Source organism: Rhinopithecus roxellana, chromosome 10, assembly GCF_007565055.1.
Source record: "Rhinopithecus roxellana isolate Shanxi Qingling chromosome 10, ASM756505v1, whole genome shotgun sequence".
NCBI classification, from domain to species: Eukaryota; Metazoa; Chordata; class Mammalia; order Primates; family Cercopithecidae; genus Rhinopithecus; species Rhinopithecus roxellana.
This window is the reverse complement of record NC_044558.1, coordinates 71,814,536-71,833,376: the sequence shown is the minus strand read 5'-3', so window position 1 is coordinate 71,833,376 and position 18,841 is coordinate 71,814,536. Positions and strand designations below refer to the sequence as shown.

Sequence of the window (18,841 nt, the reverse complement as noted above, 5' to 3'; positions counted from 1 at the left end):
TCATTTTTGAATGTCAATCTAATAGAAGACATACGTCTTAAGACCGGTTGGCTATGAATAAAATTTGAAGTCTCCATGAATTTTTTGATTATAGCTGAAATTCTTTAAAAAAAAAAAAAAAACTATTCTAGACTTATTGGTAATATAGCCGAAATTCTGATAAAATTTTGAACTTTAATTTTGCTTTTAGGTGAAGGCTTTTCTGTGCAGATTTGAAGAAGTAATAGGAATATAGAAATAAGGCTTTATCTTCAGATCATGTATATTAGGCAACAGGAAGAGAGGATAAAGTCATTCTCTTAGCAGCGAAATATCGTAGCATTTCTTGGTTTGAAGCCCACTATGTCGTGTTCAATACGTACATCTCTTAATGAACACACATGTATTGAACATAAATTGTTTGCCAAGCAAGACAGATTCAATCTCTGCCCTCTGAGTTTATGATCTAGTCAGGAAGACAAACAAGAAATTAAATAGGAGTAAACATTTTAGGTGACATCTGAAGGGTTAGTCGAAGGTGAAGGATGCTAGTGGAGAAGGTTTATGGGGATGAGTTACATCATGTGGAGTCCCTAAAGTATAATTTAATAGTTCCCTGAAACATTTTAGGCTGTCACTTGATCTAGACTATTAATGCGCTGTTGAGTTAGATTCTATAACATATTCTTCTTGTTTGAGGATCCATCGTTTACTCACAGGAGAGCCTTGGCTATGAGTTTTGTAGCTAAATCCTAAGATTATAGCTATAGCTTTTCTGGCATCTTAATGATCAAGGTTCTAAAACAAATCAATTAATGCCACATGCATAGGAATTTTATTGTATCCCCGTTTTAGCATTTAGTATATTCTGTCAGTAGCAAACGTTCATAATGTGTGCAGATGATGTTTTCCTTATATATTTAAAAATGAGCCCACGTGGTTTTAGCTGATGTATTAAAGGAGATCTCTACTCAGAAGTGTGCTTCCAAGTATTCAGTCAGTTGGCCTTTGCTTTAACTTGTTGCAACTCTGACCTCCAAAAGACAGATCTTGAGGGAAGCAGAGGTGATGCAATGCTTTCTCTACCCCTCTACCTGTTTCTTTTCTCTGGTATTTTTTGGTGTCTTTAACATGAGAACATTTTTCTTGTGTCTTTCCATTTTCTAATTCATATGTTCTTGAGTAAATCAGTAGATCTCTGAGAAACATGTTTTTCCTAACCAAGAGTCCCAAATACCCACATCTTCATCCATGATCCAGTAAAAGAATTTTCTCATCATCTGTGTAGCCACGTCTTCATTGATTTATATCTTAATTTCTCTCCAAATATTCAGCTGTTGAAGAAGAGATGAATGTACTGCCTTTGTTGGTGAAGTTTGTTTCTTGATGGGACTTGCACTCAAAAATACCTGGTTTGTCCCTGTTTGCCAAGCACTGCACTGAGAATCTGATAGTTTGCAAGACATAGCCCCTAACTTTATCATCTCTTATGATTATGTTATTTTTTCCCCCTGCAGTATCCTTTTTTCCTACCTGGGTTATCAGTAATTAATAGCACTTGATATAGGATTGGATGAATCTGGTTAGATTTATCATTTCTTTTAGCAGGAAAACACAGCAGCAAGAAAGTGTATTTCTAAAAGATCCTATTAGATTGCATTCAGCCATTGCATTCAAGGAGTCACCAAATACTCTGAAACTCTTGCAGAACTTCCTGAGTGTGTTGTGGAATGTTAAGTTGCTTCTCCAGCTTTTGATTTCACCTCAATGAGAAAAACATTATATGGAGCCAGTATTTGAAATTCCTTTTTATTTCCTTTTTTCCCCATTTATACTTTCACTTATTAATATATAGACAGAGATTTTGATTTCTGTACTGCCACTTTCAGAATTTTTTTTTTTCTGATTTCTTTTCTCCATCCTAATTTGGAACTCATTTTCTTTAGCAAGTCACAACAAAGGCAGGAATGTTTTCAACCTTTTTACCTTGCTCTGAAGCACGGAGGTAGTGTCTGCTTACAAAGATCATGAGTGAGATGAATTTGAGGTAATAGCTCAATAGCTAATGAGTAGCAGTCTGTTAGTTAGAAGGTAGAACAATGAATGAAAGAGGCAGATTTTAGAGACTTTTATATTCATTGTATTGGTTGAAGCCAAATAAAAATAGAAAAAAAGATTAAGGTTAGGAGGAACACTCACATTTAAGGAACAATAACCAACAAAAATGAAAGAGAAAGCAGTAGCTGTGAAGATGTAAGGGGGCAAACAGAAGTAAAAAGATATGAAAACCAAATAGCAAAATATTAAGAAAAACTTGTTTATAAATCATTAAAGTGCTATAGTAGAGGATAAGAAGAAGGAGACCTTTTAGTTTTAATATGAGCACATCAGTGGAAACTTGGGGATGAAGAGTTTAAGTACAGTGGTGGTGTTTCTATTGTCTCATTGCATTACAAAAAAAAAACAAAAAACCAAAACTTAGAGAATTAAAACAATAACTATTTACTTGTTCATGACTGCAATTTAGCTGGGTAGTTTTACTGGTCTGTTAGAAGATTGTTAAATAGTCCAAGCCTACCTAAGACAATACTAATGGGAATTTGTAATTATATGTGGTAATGCCTACAGTGTCTCTGAAGTTTGGAATCAAAATCAAACACACCCACAGTGGTGTGTTGGTAAACTGACTCTCCAAGCTTAAAAAGATAAGATTTGTAGCATTTGCTGATATCTATGGAGTGTATACTCTCATCATAGTTCAGCTTCCAACATGGAGTAACTGAAGACAAAGTTAAAGGGATGCATGCAATCCACTGTCAGGAGCTAATATGAATTGGCCTAAGGCTCCAGTACCTTTCTCTGAAATATCACCATTATCTCTTCATTCAAGAAAGAATTTGAGGCAGCTTAATGAAATATACCCTTAATAAAATAGGATTAAATAAGTGGAGCAGGAATTTTATGTAAAAGGAAAATAAGGATAGGAAAGTAAAAGTAAGAATAAAGTTGGTAGTATATGAAATAAATGCCCATCATAAGGCTCTGAACAGTTGCTGTAGGTGAACTAAGAGTTTGGCCAAAACAAAGCTAAAAGAATCAAGAATAAAGTTAGTAGTGTATGAAATGATTGTCCATCGCGAGACTCTGAGCAATTGCTGTAACTGAACTAAGGGTTTGGCTGGGCGTGGTGACTCGCACCTGTAATCCCAGCACTTTTGGAGGCGGAGGCGGGTGGATCACGAGGTTAGGAGTTCAAGACCAGCCTGATCAAGATGGTGAAACCTCGTCTCTACTAAAAATACAAAAAAAAAAAAAAAAAAATTAGCCGGGCGTGGTGGCAGGTGCCTGTAATCTCAGCTACTTGGGAGGCTGAGGCAGAAGAATTGCTTGAACCGGCAGGGGGCAGGGCGAGTGGAGGTTGCAGTGAGCCGAGATCATGCCACTGCACTCCATCCTGGGCAACAGAGTGAGACTCTGTCTCAAAAAAAAAAAAAAAAAAAAACAAGAATCAAGAAGAGTATTGACAGTCAGCAAATAAAAACAAGTCAGCTTATCAGGAGAAACAAAACTTGCTGGGATGCTAGAGAGAGAGATCAGTGAATAATAAGAAAAGGATACTGCATCCTCAACATTATTGCAAAAGTAAAATGGCAATATTTGCATGATGTTTCTTGAAACGTTTTAAGGCAAGATGCTGATAGTGCCAAAACAATTCAGAAAAAATGTTATTTTCTCAGAAAAAAATGTAAAATTGGCAACTTGGGATCTGTAGTAGAAGGATTTGAAGTCATTGTTAGGGAGTTTGTATCTTACTGGAAAAATACCTGGGAGCCCTGACTACTAGTATATTTAAGCTGTTTAGTAAGATGATTCCATCCATATCATTAAAAGTTTGCAGACAAGGAAGCTAACAAAATATTTGAAGATTCTAAATGTGGGATAATTAGGGGCTCAACCAGTATCCTTTTTTAACTGGTAGGGGTGATCCATCTTTCATTTTTGACTGTGTATGCAGGTGTGCTCCTTTCCCAGGCCTTCCAGTGTCAGCTTTATGGATGGAGAGAATTCGACTAGGTACTTTCAGTGATTAATAAGATGTGATCTTTGTCTTCAGCTTTCAATGTCTTGTCTTGCTATGACCCTTTTCTCATTCCTTTCTGCCCTTGTTATCCTTGACTGGTCTTATCCTGACAGTTCCCACTGGCTTCACGCCTTAAACGGAGATTTTTTTCTTCCATTCTTTATTCCCCTTCAGTGGTGATTGCTTAGGCAGCCCAACTTGAAAGTAGGCTAGGAAAGAGTTTAGGGTCACTAGAAAATGCTCAGAAGGCCCTGTTCTCATCATTCCTACTTCTGAGTTCTTCTCTTGTTCCTCTTGGGCACGGAGGTGCTGCTGTTAATTCCTCCCTGCCCACCTTTCCATAGAGTCCGTGCGTCCTGGTGCCTCCTACAAACGGCAGAATGAAGGAAATCCTGAAAGAGGTGAGTTTTGAGCTAGACTCTGATTTGGGATTGTGAAGGGGTGGGAGACTTGAATTGATAGCGGTTATGGAAATGGGGAAAGTGTATAACTGCTCCATTAGTCTGTTGTCAGAACCAGAGTTAACAGTAGACCTAGGTACTAGGATTTGGGGGGCATTTGTGGGCTGGTATCTGGGCTAACCATTCCTAGTTGGAAATAGCCACTCCACAGAAGATCTGTAGAATAGACAGGCCATTGGAAGATAGGACCTGACAACAATAGGATCAAGTGATTTCTATTTACTTTTTTTGTGCTCTTTCTTTTGCTATTTGTATCATTGTTTTCTTTATCCTTTGCTACTTGCTTTCTGCTTCCATTGTTGCAACAGGGATATATGAATATATGTGGCTATATGATAAACCTCCTGCACCACCCTTCAGTGTTCCTTTGCTTCTGTGCATGAAATTGGTTGATAACGACTTAAATTAGCCTGTGGGCAGCTAAAATCAGGAAAGGTCTAAGACTATACTTCGGGATCATATGTTTGTAACAGAAACACTAAGCAAAAGAACAACAGCTGCTTGTGACAGGTTTTTTTTCCCCTCTGTGTCTAGCTGATATGTGCTAAAGAATTGAGCCTGTAATTATGCCTTTAATAAGCATAATGTGCTGTGCTGGTTGGTCCAGTGCCTCGTCTCCTTTGAAGGGATTGCTTATCTGAGTAGGATTGGGAGGTCATTGCATCTTAGGGAAGGAAAAGTGAGGGTCATCTTTTTATCTGATTTTCGAGTGCCTACCCTTTTCTTGAAGGACTTGAGCTAAGTAGGCCACGGATATTTGGAAATGAATAAGCTATGACACTTGTTCCTCTGAGAGCTTTTGTTGTAGTGGGATACACTGACACTATCACACTACAATGTGAAATTTGCCACATGCAATGGAAATACAATAAGGAATGACTAAATAAATCATGTTCTCAGCCATTTGGGATACAGCAGTGGTTCTTTTGAGTTTTAAGGTCTATAAGAACTTTTAAAGTTGCTTAGGGTGAAAGCCTCTTGTGGTATCACCTGTTAAAACACTCTAGGGCTGTATCTTTCTAGTGCTGTTAGAGCTTAAAAATTGGAATAGTCAACCTAGGGCAGGAGTCCTCAACCTCTGCACAATTGACATGTAAGGCTGGTTAGTTCTTTGTTGTTGGAGGTGTCCCCCATAGCAGGATATTTACCAGCATCCCTGTTTTCTACTAAATATGTGCCAGTAGCCATCTCCCACTTGTGACAGTCAAAAATATCTGCACATACTGCCAAACGTCTGCAGAGGGGAGGTGTGAAATTGTCCTCAGTTAAGAACCACTGGGCTAGAGAAAGCGTTTTGGGTCTGTAGGACATTAGAAAGGTGTTATTCACCACTGTCCTAGGTGGTTGGAAGTCTTTGAGCCTCCAGGACCTTCTTATCTATCTTGGCTGTGTCAGGAAGAGCATAAGAGGCTTTTTGACTGAAGCTGGCTTTGCCTCAGTTTCAAAGTCGCTTTATCTCTGCTTTTGCTCCTGACTGCTTTCCTGTTAATCCACTGTCCAGTCTCGACCAGCTTCTGTGTGACTCCAAATTTGATGCCACTTTCTCTTCTCATGTTATTAATTTTGTTAGTTTTTCTAGCAACAAAGGGCAGAGGATTATATATTTGACACATATAGACAATTTAATGAAATGTTTTTCTGTAACAGCTCACTGTTATTAATTTTTAAGAGTATGTTTAACTAAACCTATCTTTTAGGGAGTTGTTGAACCTGCTAAAGTAATATTGTTTAAATGTATTTTCTGGCTCAAGTTTCTATAAAAAATGATATACATACAGCACTATGTGAGTAAAGTGACTAAAGGTAAAGATTAGTGACTTTATCTCATAACAGGTTTATTTTTAACCATTTAACAAATATTTGGGCATTCATTAATGCCAGGCACTGGATTAGTGCTCTGAATTACAGCTTTCTAACTTTATGTTTAAAACTGTCTAAACATTTCAGGAATATCTGTTAAATTTCCTGTATAGATCCTCCTTGAGCTACCCCTTAATTAACTAGTTCTCCTTGGTATCTTTATATATAATAACTATCTTTGTATTTTTATTGTGATATATCAAACATTAGTATTTAGGAGCATGAAAGAAGTAGCATTCATGGTTTTAAAAAACTTTCTTGAAGTCTCTGTGGCTCCATGTTTACTTACTGGCAGTGCTGTGGCCTAGACTGGCTTCTGTGATATCCTTTGGTTCCAGGTTATTTCAGATTGTTGATGGTGATCAGCCTCTGAGAGGTAGTTTTAGATATTAACCTATTTAAAGTTTTTAGTAGTAAAATAAGTGTATGACCCCCCTCAATTCCATTACAAAATTACTTTATCAAAAACAAATTAGCTAGAAAAAAATTACATCTTATATTTTCTTATATAGATAAAGAGAGGCCTGTCCAGTCTTTGAAAACATCAAGAGATACTTCACCCTCAAGTGGTTCAGCAGTTTCTTCATCAAAGGTTTGTTATATTTCTAAAATCAGTTTAAAGAAGAATTACAAATTAAGATGGACTGACTAGTACAGATGCTTTTATTCTTTACTGTTACACCAAGGGAGCTAATTTGCTGCATTTAAAAACTTCAATTTTTGGCTAGGTGTGGTGGCTCATGCCTATAATCCCAGGGCTTTGAGAGACTGAGATGTGAGAGTTGCTTGAGGCCAGGAGTTCACAACTAGCCTGGGTAACATAGCAAGACTTTATTTTAAAAATTAAAAATTAGCTAGATGTGGTGGCATGCACCTGTAGTCCTAGCTATTCAGGAGGCTGAGGTGAGAGGATCACTTGAGCCCAGGAGGTTGAGCCAGCAGTGAGCTATGATTGCACCACTGCACTCTAGCCTGAGTGACAGAGCAAGATGCTGTCTCTAAAAAATAAAAATAGGCCATGCACAGTGGCTCACACCTGTAATCCTAACACCTTGTGAGGCCGAGGAGGGTGGTTTATGAGGTCAGGAGGTCGAGACCATCCTGACTAACACAGTGAAACCCTGTCTCTACTAAAAATACAAAGAATTGGCCGGACGTGGTGGCTCACGCCTGTAATCCCAGCACTTTGGGAGGCCGAGGCAGGCAGACCATGAGGTCAAGAGATCGAGACCGTCCTGGCCACCATGGTGAAACCCTGTCTATACTAAAAATACAAAAAAATTAGCCAGGTATGGTGGTGGGTGCGTGTAGTCCCAGCTACTCGGGAGGCTGAGGCAGGAGAATGGCGTGAACTTAGGAGGCAGAACTTGCAGTGAGCTGAGATCACGCCACTGCACTCCAGCTTGGTAACAGAGTGAGACTCCATCTCAAAAGAAAAAAAAAAAGAAAAGCAAAAAACGAAGAATTAGCCGGGCGTGGTGGTGGGTGCCTGTAGTCCCAGATACTTGGGAGGCCAAGGCAGGAAAATTGCTTGAATCCAGTAGGTGGAGGTTGCGCTGAGCTGAGATCGTGCCGCTCCACTCCAGCCTGGGCGACAGAGTGAGACCATGTCTCAAAAAAACAAAAACCAAAACCCCTTACATTTTAAGTAACCACAGCTTGAAAATAGCAGCCCGAATTTGCTATTTTCTATGAGAAAAATGGGCAGTTTTCTCATTGAATTTTTAACACAGTCTATGCCAAATTTAGTAGTTATTGTTGCAACCCATGTTCTCATCTTGACCATAACCAGGTTGGATGGGTTATATCTGGTGGATTGTGCTTTTATTTGGGGAGTTGGGAGTTTAGGCAGAGACCTAACATGTATGGTGTATTTTTTTCTCTTATTAATTCATGCAGAAATCTTATGTTAGTAGGTACATATCTCTATTCTATAGTAGAGTGAGGACTCAGGAGTTAAATTAATTTCTTACGGACACAGCTACCCCTCACTGTGTCATTCTTCTCATTCCTACCTTCCTAGCATCTCAAAACATAAATCCTCAGAAATTACAAGCTTGACAAGTTGCTGTTTCCATCTGTTTTCTGCAGTTAGAAGTTCTCTTCACAGATATCATACCCTTTCTCTTAGCCATAACGGTTGTTACATCCGTTATCTGCTTCACTTCTTTTCATTCTGCCTTGTATACTTTTTGGCTTTTCAGGAAGAGTAGATATCATCTAGCAGTCTATACTGGGTGTTCGGGGGGCAGCTGCTTCCCTGCCTCAGAAGGAAAAAAACAAGCTTCTTTGTGACAACTTGTATCTTTGGAACTTTCCCAGAAGTCTGAGGGTTCTGGGATTCTGGATTTTGAATAGCAAAGACCAACTGGATTATGGTTCTGTCTTAATCATATCAAGGGTGCTTTACCCACCTGAAAGACTGCCTTGGTTTTCATGTCAGGTAATAGATGAAAGAAGAGTAAATAGTACCTGCCTATCAAAGTCACTACAAAAATTCAAATTATTATATATGAAATATTTTCTCTGAAATACACTGCTATCTGAATATAAGTTACAACATAGAGTTTTGTGCTATGTTAAAATGTTTAGTGGAAAACAACCTGTGTTGGATTTTTAACTACTTTTGTCTGATAGTTTCATGTAGATCAAGCTTGATCTACATGCACCTGTGGCCCAGGATGGCTTTAAATGCAGCCCAACACAAATTCCTAAACTGTCTTAAAACATTATGTGATTTTTTTTTCCTTTTTTTTTTTTTTTTTTTAAGCTCATCAGCTATTCTTAGTGTTAGTGTATTTGATGTGTTGCCCAAGACAATTCTTCTCATGTGGCCAAGGGAAGCCAAAGATCGGACACCCCTCATGTAAATGTTTGCATTTTTGTTTCACAGACAGTAAAGTCTTTTTTTTTTTTTTTTGTATATGAAAATAGAGATGGTGTCTTGCTGTGTTGCCCAGCCTGGTTTCAAACTCCTGGTCTCAAATGATCCTCCCACCTTGGCATCCTAAAGTGCTGGGATTACAGGCATGAGCCACTCTGCCTAGCCAGACTATAAAATCTTAAAATGAAATCAAAATATCACAACTTTAGATCCATAGCTATTTTATGTATTCAGAAGGTAGTGCCTTCTTTGATTTACCCAAGGTCACATGGTAGCTGTGGGGAGCTTTATGAGCTAGATTTCCTGATTTGGTGAACTCTTTGATGTAACATTAAGGCTGTCCATATGTTGGGATACTTTTTCAGGGTTTGTTAGTTTCAAATGATAGGTTTTCAAATGTGCGGACAGAATGACGATAAGTTATAGTAGGCTTTTGCTTCATTCTTTTTGAAGGACGGGGGAATGGGGTTTCACTCTGTCGTCCAGGCTGGAGTGTAGTGGCATAATCTCGGCTCACTGCAACCTCCACCTCCCAGGTTCAAGCAATTCTCCTGCCTCAACCTCCCAAGTAGCTGGGATTACAGGCGCCTGCCACCACACCTGGGTAATTTTTGTATTTGTAGTAGAGATGGGGTTTCACCATGTTGGCCAGGCTGGTCTGGTCTTGCACTCCTGACCTCAGATGATCCGCCCGCCTCAGCCTCCCAAAGTGCTGGGATTATAGGTATGAGCCACTGCTCCCAGCCGCTTCATTCTTTGCTAGAGAGAAGTCATATAATTGTTTTTGCTTTTTAACTTTCTCTTAAATTGGTATGCTCCCTCACCCCCCGGAAAAAACCAGCTTTCTTGGATATATTTGTGTTTGTATGTGTGTTTTCTTCTTCTAACTAGCTTTTTAAAAAACCTTTTATTACTAAGTAATAGTAAAAGTATTACTTATAATACCTTTTTAACCTTATATATGGGCAGGGCTTTGGAATGAGCTGTATAAGCTTCCTCGATGGCTGTAGAATATACTTCATATAGATATATTGCTATAATATTCCAGTAAATGTTATAGATGGCTAGCCAGTAGTTTGATGAATTTAACAAGATGTGGAAAAACATCAAATGACCTTTTCAGTTAAAAAAATGTCTAAGCCAGGCATGGTGGCTCATGCTTGTAATCCTAGCACTTTGGGAGGCCGAAGCAGGAAGATCACCTGAGCTCAGGAGTTTGAGACCAGCCTGACCAATGTGGTGAAACCCTGTCTCTGTAAACATACAAAAAGTATCCAGGTGTGGTGGTGCGCACTTGTACTCCCAGCTACTTGGGAGGCTGAGGTTGGAGATTCGCTTGAACCCAGGAGGTGGAGGTTGCAGTGAGCCAAGGTCGCGGCATTGCACTTCAGCCTGGGCGACAGAGTGAGACTCCATTCCCCCCGGCCCCTCCCAAAAAAGCCTAGATTTAAGTCCCAGCTCAGCATTTATTAGTGACTTTGAGCAAGTCACCATCATTCAGTTTTTTAGTTTTTAAGTTGGGATAATAAAGCCTCTCTAATCACCTTCATGGAATTCTATTTAATTAAAGTACTTTTTTTGGTTCGTAGATAAAGCACTTTATAAATGTTAGTGCCCCATAAGTTCAGTGCGCAGCACTGTCATCCCTGAGAGGTATATTTGAAATCAGTGATGTGACTTTAGAGAAGTAAACGTTACTAATAGAAGGTTTTTTAAGTAAGAGATGGTTATGCCACTAGGCAGGGGAGGGCAAAGTGGATGAAAATGTATGCCAAGGAAGTAGAATGGAATCAGAGAATTACCATAACGGCCCTAAGGAAATAATTTTTAAATGTGTGCTTTACAATTCATATCTTATTTACAAAAATAAGCCTTTAAACAATACTGGGGGAATTATATCTGATCCAGAAAAGACATTTTACTTTATTTTTATATTGAGTCCATGGGCTGATTGATTTTCAGATATGTTTTAGTATAGTAGATTCACATCAGGGAATATGGAAAAGAAATAAATCTTGGCCGGGCGCGGTGGCTCAAGCCTGTAATCCCAGCACTTTGGGAGGCCGAGACGGGCGGATGACGAGGTCAGGAGATCGAGACCATCCTGGCTAACACGGTGAAACCCCGTCTCTACTAAAAAAATACAAAAAATTAGCCGGGCGAGATGGCGGGCGCCTGTAGTCCCAGCTACTCCGGAGGCTGAGGCGAGAGAATGGCGTAAACCCGGGAGGCGGAGCTTGCAGTGAGCTGAGATCCGGCCACTGCACTCCAGCCTGGGCGACAGAGCGAGACTCCGTCTCAAAAAAAAAAAAAAAAAAAGAAATAAATCTTAAGGCACCAAGCATTATTGTGGATACTTCCAGATCTATTACCTCCTTCAGTTCTCACAACTGCTTTGTAAAATGAGCATTGTTAACCCCTATTTTGTAAATGAAGAAACCAAGGCTCATGGTGTCATAAGTTATGCATATAAAGTCATCTACCTAGCAAGTCATTAAACTGCGATTCAAAGCCAGGTCTGCATATAACTGCAAAGTTCATACCTTGTTTAGTATTGTATGCAGTTAGATAAAGGAACTAGTATTAGGATCAAAAAATGAAATTTGAGTTTTAAAATTTTGTGTAAGGCGTAGGATTTATGGAACTCACTATACACTGTAAAAACAGCATATCTATACGTTTCTGTTGTCTTAGGAGTTTGCCTTACTGAAATTTAGACATTACTTATTTCATTAAATATGCTTAAAGGCACAAAATTGAAATCAGTATGATGTCTTTTATATTCTAAATATAATTAGTGTATGAGTTAATTGTCAGCGTCTTTTGCTTTGTTACTTAGATGAATTTCTAGAGTCTTATGTAAATGAAATTAAGAATTAGATCTGGTCTGTATGTCCCAAAGGAATTGCTACTTAAAGTAATTCCGTGTTGAATATTTTTGAAGGAGGAAATAAAGAATGTACCTGTTCTCCGTATACATTCGAAGGCTTATATGATTTTAAATGTAAGTGCAGTGTACTTCTTGGTGTATTTGAAGTTTAAAAGCCCTTGAGAATGGTAACAGAAATGTTCTTCTATTTTTATTAGGTGTTAGACAAACCCAGTAGGCTAACTGAAAAGGAGCTTGCTGAGGCTGCAAGCAAGTGGGCTGCTGAAAAGCTAGAGAAATCAGATGAAAGTAACTTGCCTGAAATTTCTGAGTATGAGGTAAGGCATAATGTCTCCTTTATGTTTCACATCTGAAAGTTTTGTCTGGATTTTAAATTATGGGTGGAAAATATTTGGCTTATTCCCGTGCTTTAAAATATATCCTCATGGATTACAGGTATTAAAATTACCACACAGAATGATAGTCTGAATATGAATGACTCTGAATTCAGTAATCACACTTTGTCTGAATGTTTACAGTAGTTTTGGAGTGTAAGAATAGTATAAATATGGATAAGAAAAATGTGTCATTTATGTACTTCTTTTAATGGCATTTGCTGTTAAAAGTATCTCAGGAAATCATGCTGAGCCACTAGTTATAAGCCAGTGAATTCAGAATAGAAATCTAATTTGACCTTGGATTGTGGACCATATTTATATTGCTTATTATACTTCATGCAGATTATCTCATAAATATCCCAAGAAATAAAATTATTCATTGTCTTGGCAACTTGAGACCTTGATGAGTCCTGAATACCGAAAGATGGGAACATTTTTGGGACCACAGAAAAAGGTTTATGACATGTTTGTATTAATGTATTTTGAAATGAACTGAAAAATTTCATCTCTAAAAGGGAAATATAGAAATTTTATGGGCACAATTAAGCTTTTAGGTTCAGAATTTGATACTATAGGAGTTCTTTGATATGACAGGTAGAGAATATAAAAATCTGTCCCTTGACAAATTATTGTATTTGAAGGAGCATTCTGGCTTTTTTGTTTACTTTTGGAATGACTTTTATAGAATGTTATTTGATAAAAGGGATCAAGCATTGATATTGTATGTAAAAATAATACTTAACTATATCTTTATACAGTGAAAAAATCCTTTCCAAAGTAACTAATGTACACTGCTCATAAAAAGTACAAACCCTATGAGAACTTACGCAAACAGAGCCTTTCTTTTTAAAAATGCTGATCTGTCTTTTAGATATCAGTTGTTCTTAAGTGGGTCAAGGTTTCCTCCTCATTGTAGCTATAATAATAGATACTTATGCATATTCTCCAGTAAATGTATCAAAAATACCAAGCTGTTCCTCTTTGGTACTTTTCCAGCACTATTTAAAAGCATGAACAATACTTTTCAGTAATACATTTAATTGGATTATTTTGGTTATTTTCTCTACTAATTTAGAATAATGTTTCTATATTAATCATTGATATTTATGCTTCAAAATTGCTGCTTTGGAACATTGGTAGTTTGTTTTATAGAACTGAAAACTTCCAAAAAGAATAATTTCTTTTTTTTTTTTTTTTTTTTTGAGATGGAGTCTTGCTCTGTCACCCGGGATGGAGTGCAGTGGGCGGATCTCAGCTCACTGCAAGCTCCGCCTCCCGGGTTTACGCCATTCTCCTGCCTCAGCCTCCGGAGTAGCTGGGACTACAGGCGCCCGCCACCTCGCCCGGCTAGTCTTTTGTATTTTTTAGTAGAGACGGGGTTTCACCATGTTAGCCAGGATGGTCTCGATCTCCTGACCTCGTGATCCGCCCGTCTCGGCCTCCCAAAGTGCTGGGATTACAGACTTGAGGCACCGCGCCCGGCCCAAAAAGAATAATTTCTTTACTTAATACTTTATCTTCAGTTAGCAAGACTTTATTGATACATGAACATTAATAGTATATTTATCCTCCCTTCTCCCATCATTTTTTATCTCAAGTTTTTATAAAAGCTCACTACTGTTCTCAAATTTTAAATATTCTACTTGGGTTCTCTCATTTATTGAATGGATCTTGACACTGAATAATCCATGAGTGACTTTGGATCTAGAAATACTTTTTAAACATCTTTTTTTTCCCTCTAAAATATCAGGATTTGCTAGATTTTGAATTAATGAAAAGTAAATAACCCTAAAAAAAATCTGTAAGTTGAGTCATAGGTCAGACATGTTCTTTTGCTGGATCAAAGGCAAGATATGTGAGAGTAGTACTGATAACCATAATATGTTTATTTGTGTATATCATTATTGTTGAACAGCAGCATCAATTTCATCCCATTCTCTAAAATGTTTTTCTAGTTAGATTGATACTTTTTCATACTGGAAATAAAGCATTTGGGAAATCTTTGTGATAGTTTTTGTAGACTTAGTCCCAAATCATATTAATATTTTTCTCTTATTAATATTTTTGCTTATTAATATTTTGCTAATTTGTTCTCGGGCTGTTGTTGAATAGTTACTCATTTCAGTGGTCCATGCTTTTTGAGAAATGTAATTTTGGCCTTGGTCCTGTAAACTGATATCTAATTTGACAGAATAACCTGGAAAGAAGAAAGGCCTTTGATGCTAAGCAAGAGTTTGGCAAAGAACTGTGTGTGTGTGTGTGCATGTGCATGTCTGTTTAAATCTAATTGTGGCAATATTTTTTTTTATATGAGCCTTTTAAGTAATGGTTCATGTACTTTAGGAACATTGTGTAAATTTCATTATTATGAGCTGAGATAGATAGAATGCTTAAGTTTCCACCTTATCTTCACTTGCTACCATCATTATAGTTCTAAGCAGTTTGGGAAAACGTGTGGTTTATAGAAAGTCCAGTAAAATTGAAGGTAAATTCAATAATATACTTAAATACTCAGGCATGTTGTGGTTCCTGCCACTTTTCAGTTTTGTATTTTCATCTTTCGAGCTCTGCTACAGCATTTCCCAAAGTATTTGACAGCATAGTCTGAAGGGTCTTAATGGTATGAGGAAGAAAAAAAAGATTCTAATAGCCAGTTTATTTGGGAGATGCCAAGTTTAAAAGAGTTAGGTTGGTTTTGATATTTCAACACTTTTTAGAGATTTTAATGTATTATTAATATGTTCATTGGTGTTCAGTAAGAGGATGAATAAAAGAGTTTGCATAATTTACCAAACTTTTGATTATGTAATTTTTTTCACAGCATGTATTTCAGGATTAGTGTTTTAAGGTACACTTAAAAAATACTGTACTAGTTTTCTTATAGTTTATTTAAGTTCACTAACTATGCATTGTATATCTACTTGTGTCAGATACTGCTTTTGAGGTGCCATCCTAGCCATCAAGAAGGGTGCAGTCAAGTTTTGTAGAGATATAATTTGCTGTCCTTAAACAAATAGCTGTGAGAGTTTTCTTTTGGTTGTCAGAATGAAAAGAAAATTATTTGAAGGATATTAGAATGTCCTGGTAGATGAGACCTAGGCAGGAAGATTATTTGAGGCCAGGAGTTGAAGACTAGCCTGGGCAGTGTCGTGTGGTCTTGTCACTACAAAAAAAAAAAAAAAAAAAAAAAAAAAACCTGTGTTTGGTGGCCCCTTAGTCCCAGCTACTCAGGAGGCTAAGGTGGGAGGATCACTTGAGCCCAGGAATTGAAGTTTGCAGTGAGCTGTGATCATAACATGGCCCCCAGGCTGGGTGACAGCAAGACTGTCTCAAAAAAAAAAAAAAAAGGGGGATGGGGGGGGCAGGTGCACTGGCTCACACCTGCAAAAATAGTGGGACCCCGTCTGCACACAAAAAATCCCACAAAAAATTAGCTGGGCATGGTGGCATGTGCCTGTAGTTCTAGCTGTTCAGGAGGCTGAGGTGAGAGAATCTTGCTTCTGGATGATTGAGGCTGCAGTGAGCTGTGATTGCGTCACTGCACTCCAGCCTAGGTGGCAGAGCAAGACCTTGTCTCAAAAAAATAAAAATAAAAATAAAAAAAAAGTCTCAATAGAATAGGTTATTTCCTGCTATAGAGGAAAAATTTAAAATTTACGACTTAGGTTGTTTTCACATACAGGGTGTTATTTTCGGCTTCAATGTCTGTGCTTATTCTGTCCCTAGTCTAGAATGACCATCTTCCATGGCTCTCTTTCAGATTTATACTCATTCATTGGAATCACTAGTGTTGGAGATAATACAACTCAAGATCTTTCTTGATTCCACTTTCTACCTACTGTAAAATTTTATGCCACTTTGTATTTCATTGATGACCTAAATTTTTATGTCTGGCGATATATGTTGAATGTATCTCAAACACTTGCCTTGTTTTCCCTAGGGTACCTTGGACATATGTATCTAATTAAAATAAATTTAATTACTGATGAGCTCTTTTAAGTTAATTGTCAGGTTTTTTTTTCCCTTTTACACTTGCTTTTTGTTTCTGAAAGCTCTTGTCTTCTCTGATGCATTTTCTCTGCTCACCAGTTTATGTATTGTGTGTAGGCCTATGTCTTAATTTTGTGTTGCAGGAACAGAACACCAGGGACTGGGCAGTTTACAAAGAATGTTGCTAGTGGAATTCTTTTCTTAAATGACTTTTATGCTTTTGGTATAAGTCCCTTAACATATGTAACTCAAACTTGTAAAAAACTAGGAATTTTTGTTTGTTTGTTTATTTGTTTTTTGAGACGGGGTCTTGCTCTGTTGCCAGGCTGGAATGCAGTGGCGCTGGCATGATTTTGGCTCACTGCAACCTCCACCTTCCGGGTTCAAGCTATTCTCTTGCCTCAGCCTCCTGAGCAGCTGGGATTACAGGCACCCGCCAGCACACCCAGCTAATTTTTGTATTTTTAGTAGAGGTGGGGTTTCACCATGTTGGCCAGGATGGTCTTGATCTCTTGACCTCATGATCTTTCTGCCTCAGGGTTTTTTTTTTTTTTTTGGTAGATCACACATGTATGTGTCAGAAATTCAAATGGCACCAAAGTATTTACAATGTGGCTCTTCTTTGCTACTTCTTGTAAGTTGTTACTATTGAGACAACTCCTTTGATCATTTTTTTCTGTAGATAGTGTCCTTCCAGAGATAGTCTATGCATATATATACACACATATATATGTATTCCAATACTTAATCCCCCACCTGACTGTTTTAGGTGTAATTCACAGTATATTTATTCATTTTTCAATTATTGGTCTAAAACTGAAGTGATCATTATTGATTTATGGGATTTTCTTTTTAATGATTTCAACGAATTGTTAGGCTACAGGAGCAAGGTGGTTTAACTTCTAAAGGTACAGCCTTTTCTCATATTCCCTTTAAATATATTTCTTTATGCGTGTACAACACCTCTCACTTCCATTTGGACTTTTTCTCCTCAGTATTTCATAAACTGATCGCTTAAGGAATAGTCATGGGACAAGAATTTTTTTATATATATCTTAATATAATATGAAATAATATTTTGGAATTGAATAAGCCTAGAGGCTTTGTCTTACCTAAGATTTTAAAAGTAACAGTCTCACTTGCTTCGGCAGCATATACACTAAAAATTGGAATGAAACAGAAGATCAACATGGCCCCTGTGCAAGGATGGCACGCAAATTCATGAAGTGTTCCATATTAAAAAAAAAAAAAAAAGTAGCAGTTATTTCCTCGTTAATCCATTTCACATATGCTCATTATGCATAGTGAAATCGAAAGAGTTTTCTTTTCTTAAAACATATTAAACCTAGCACTTATTATAATTTGCCAGTTAGTGCCTATACACAACCATCTGAGATGCTCTATGTTTTTTAAGAAAATATTAAAGATTTCTAATTCATTTTCAAGGCGGGATCCACAGCACCATTGTTTACTGAGCAGCCAGAGGAACCTGAGTCAAACACAACACATGGGATAGAATTATTTGAAGATAGTCAGCTAACTACTCGCTCTAAAGCAATAGCATCAAAAACCAAAGAGATTGAACAGGTGAGAATCTAGTTGTCTACATGTACATAATTTTTGTTTGTGTTGCTTTGCACATGTAAACATTTATTGAATAAATATGCTTCATTTCTTTTTCCACCTGTAACTCTAAAACTACAACTTAAAAAATTATAAAAATTGTTTGAGTTGACTTCACAGTCATTTTGATCAGCATGGTCCCCCACCTGGATTGTTTATTTTTAAATACAAAACAAACTTCTTTTTTGCAGAATATTAATATTCTAGTTAGTATGAAGCAATTAAAAATTATTAAACAATAGGGATGGGATGGAAGAAATGTTCAATACAGCAAAATGTTAGCAAATATTATTTTTGAATATTGGGATTACAGATGTTTCTTATGTTTTTCATTATACTTTAAAGTATTTTCCAAATATTAAAGAAAAAATAAAGGATACTATTTAAGTCTAGTTTTTTAGTGAAGTCATTCTGAAAAGCAGGACTTTGTTTTTAATGTGCAACTATTACAGGGTTATTATTTTATGAGGATTAAATGAAGTAAATGCAAAATGTAACATTTTGTACAGGTGCTTATTGATGTAGTTGTTACTCTCTAGTGCGTGGAATAAATGTAATTACGTTGCTAATAATCTGCTAAAAACTATTGGAAATCAAGATCAAAGTGAAAACTTTTTTCTAGATGCTGTCCAATTTCCACATCAATTAAATCTGTTTTCTTTTGTTGGATAGGGGATGGTCTCAAATCCTAGATGT

At 37.3% G+C, this 18,841-nt stretch overlaps 1 protein-coding gene and 1 non-coding gene across 24 annotated transcripts in view; both read left to right on the top strand.

The window, feature by feature from the left end:
- PPHLN1 (periphilin 1) overlaps positions 1–18,841 on the top strand; it is a 129,368-nt gene that overhangs the window by 59,113 nt on the left and 51,414 nt on the right. For 14 of the 23 annotated variants that reach the window (XM_030939584.1, XM_030939577.1, XM_030939573.1 and 11 more), the window contains 4 exons: positions 4,405–4,461; positions 6,894–6,973; positions 12,353–12,472; positions 17,969–18,109. In XM_030939584.1, coding sequence (XP_030795444.1) covers positions 4,405–4,461; positions 6,894–6,973; positions 12,353–12,472; positions 17,969–18,109 — 398 coding nt within the window. The remainder of the gene's footprint in view (positions 1–4,404; positions 4,462–6,893; positions 6,974–12,352; positions 12,473–17,968; positions 18,110–18,841) is intronic. The other 9 variants (XM_010382381.2, XM_030939587.1, XM_030939581.1 and 6 more) reach the window with 1 other exon arrangement.
- Positions 17,662–17,763, top strand: LOC115900136. Its single transcript, XR_004059815.1, has one exon. It is a non-coding gene; the product is annotated as a U6 spliceosomal RNA (small nuclear RNA).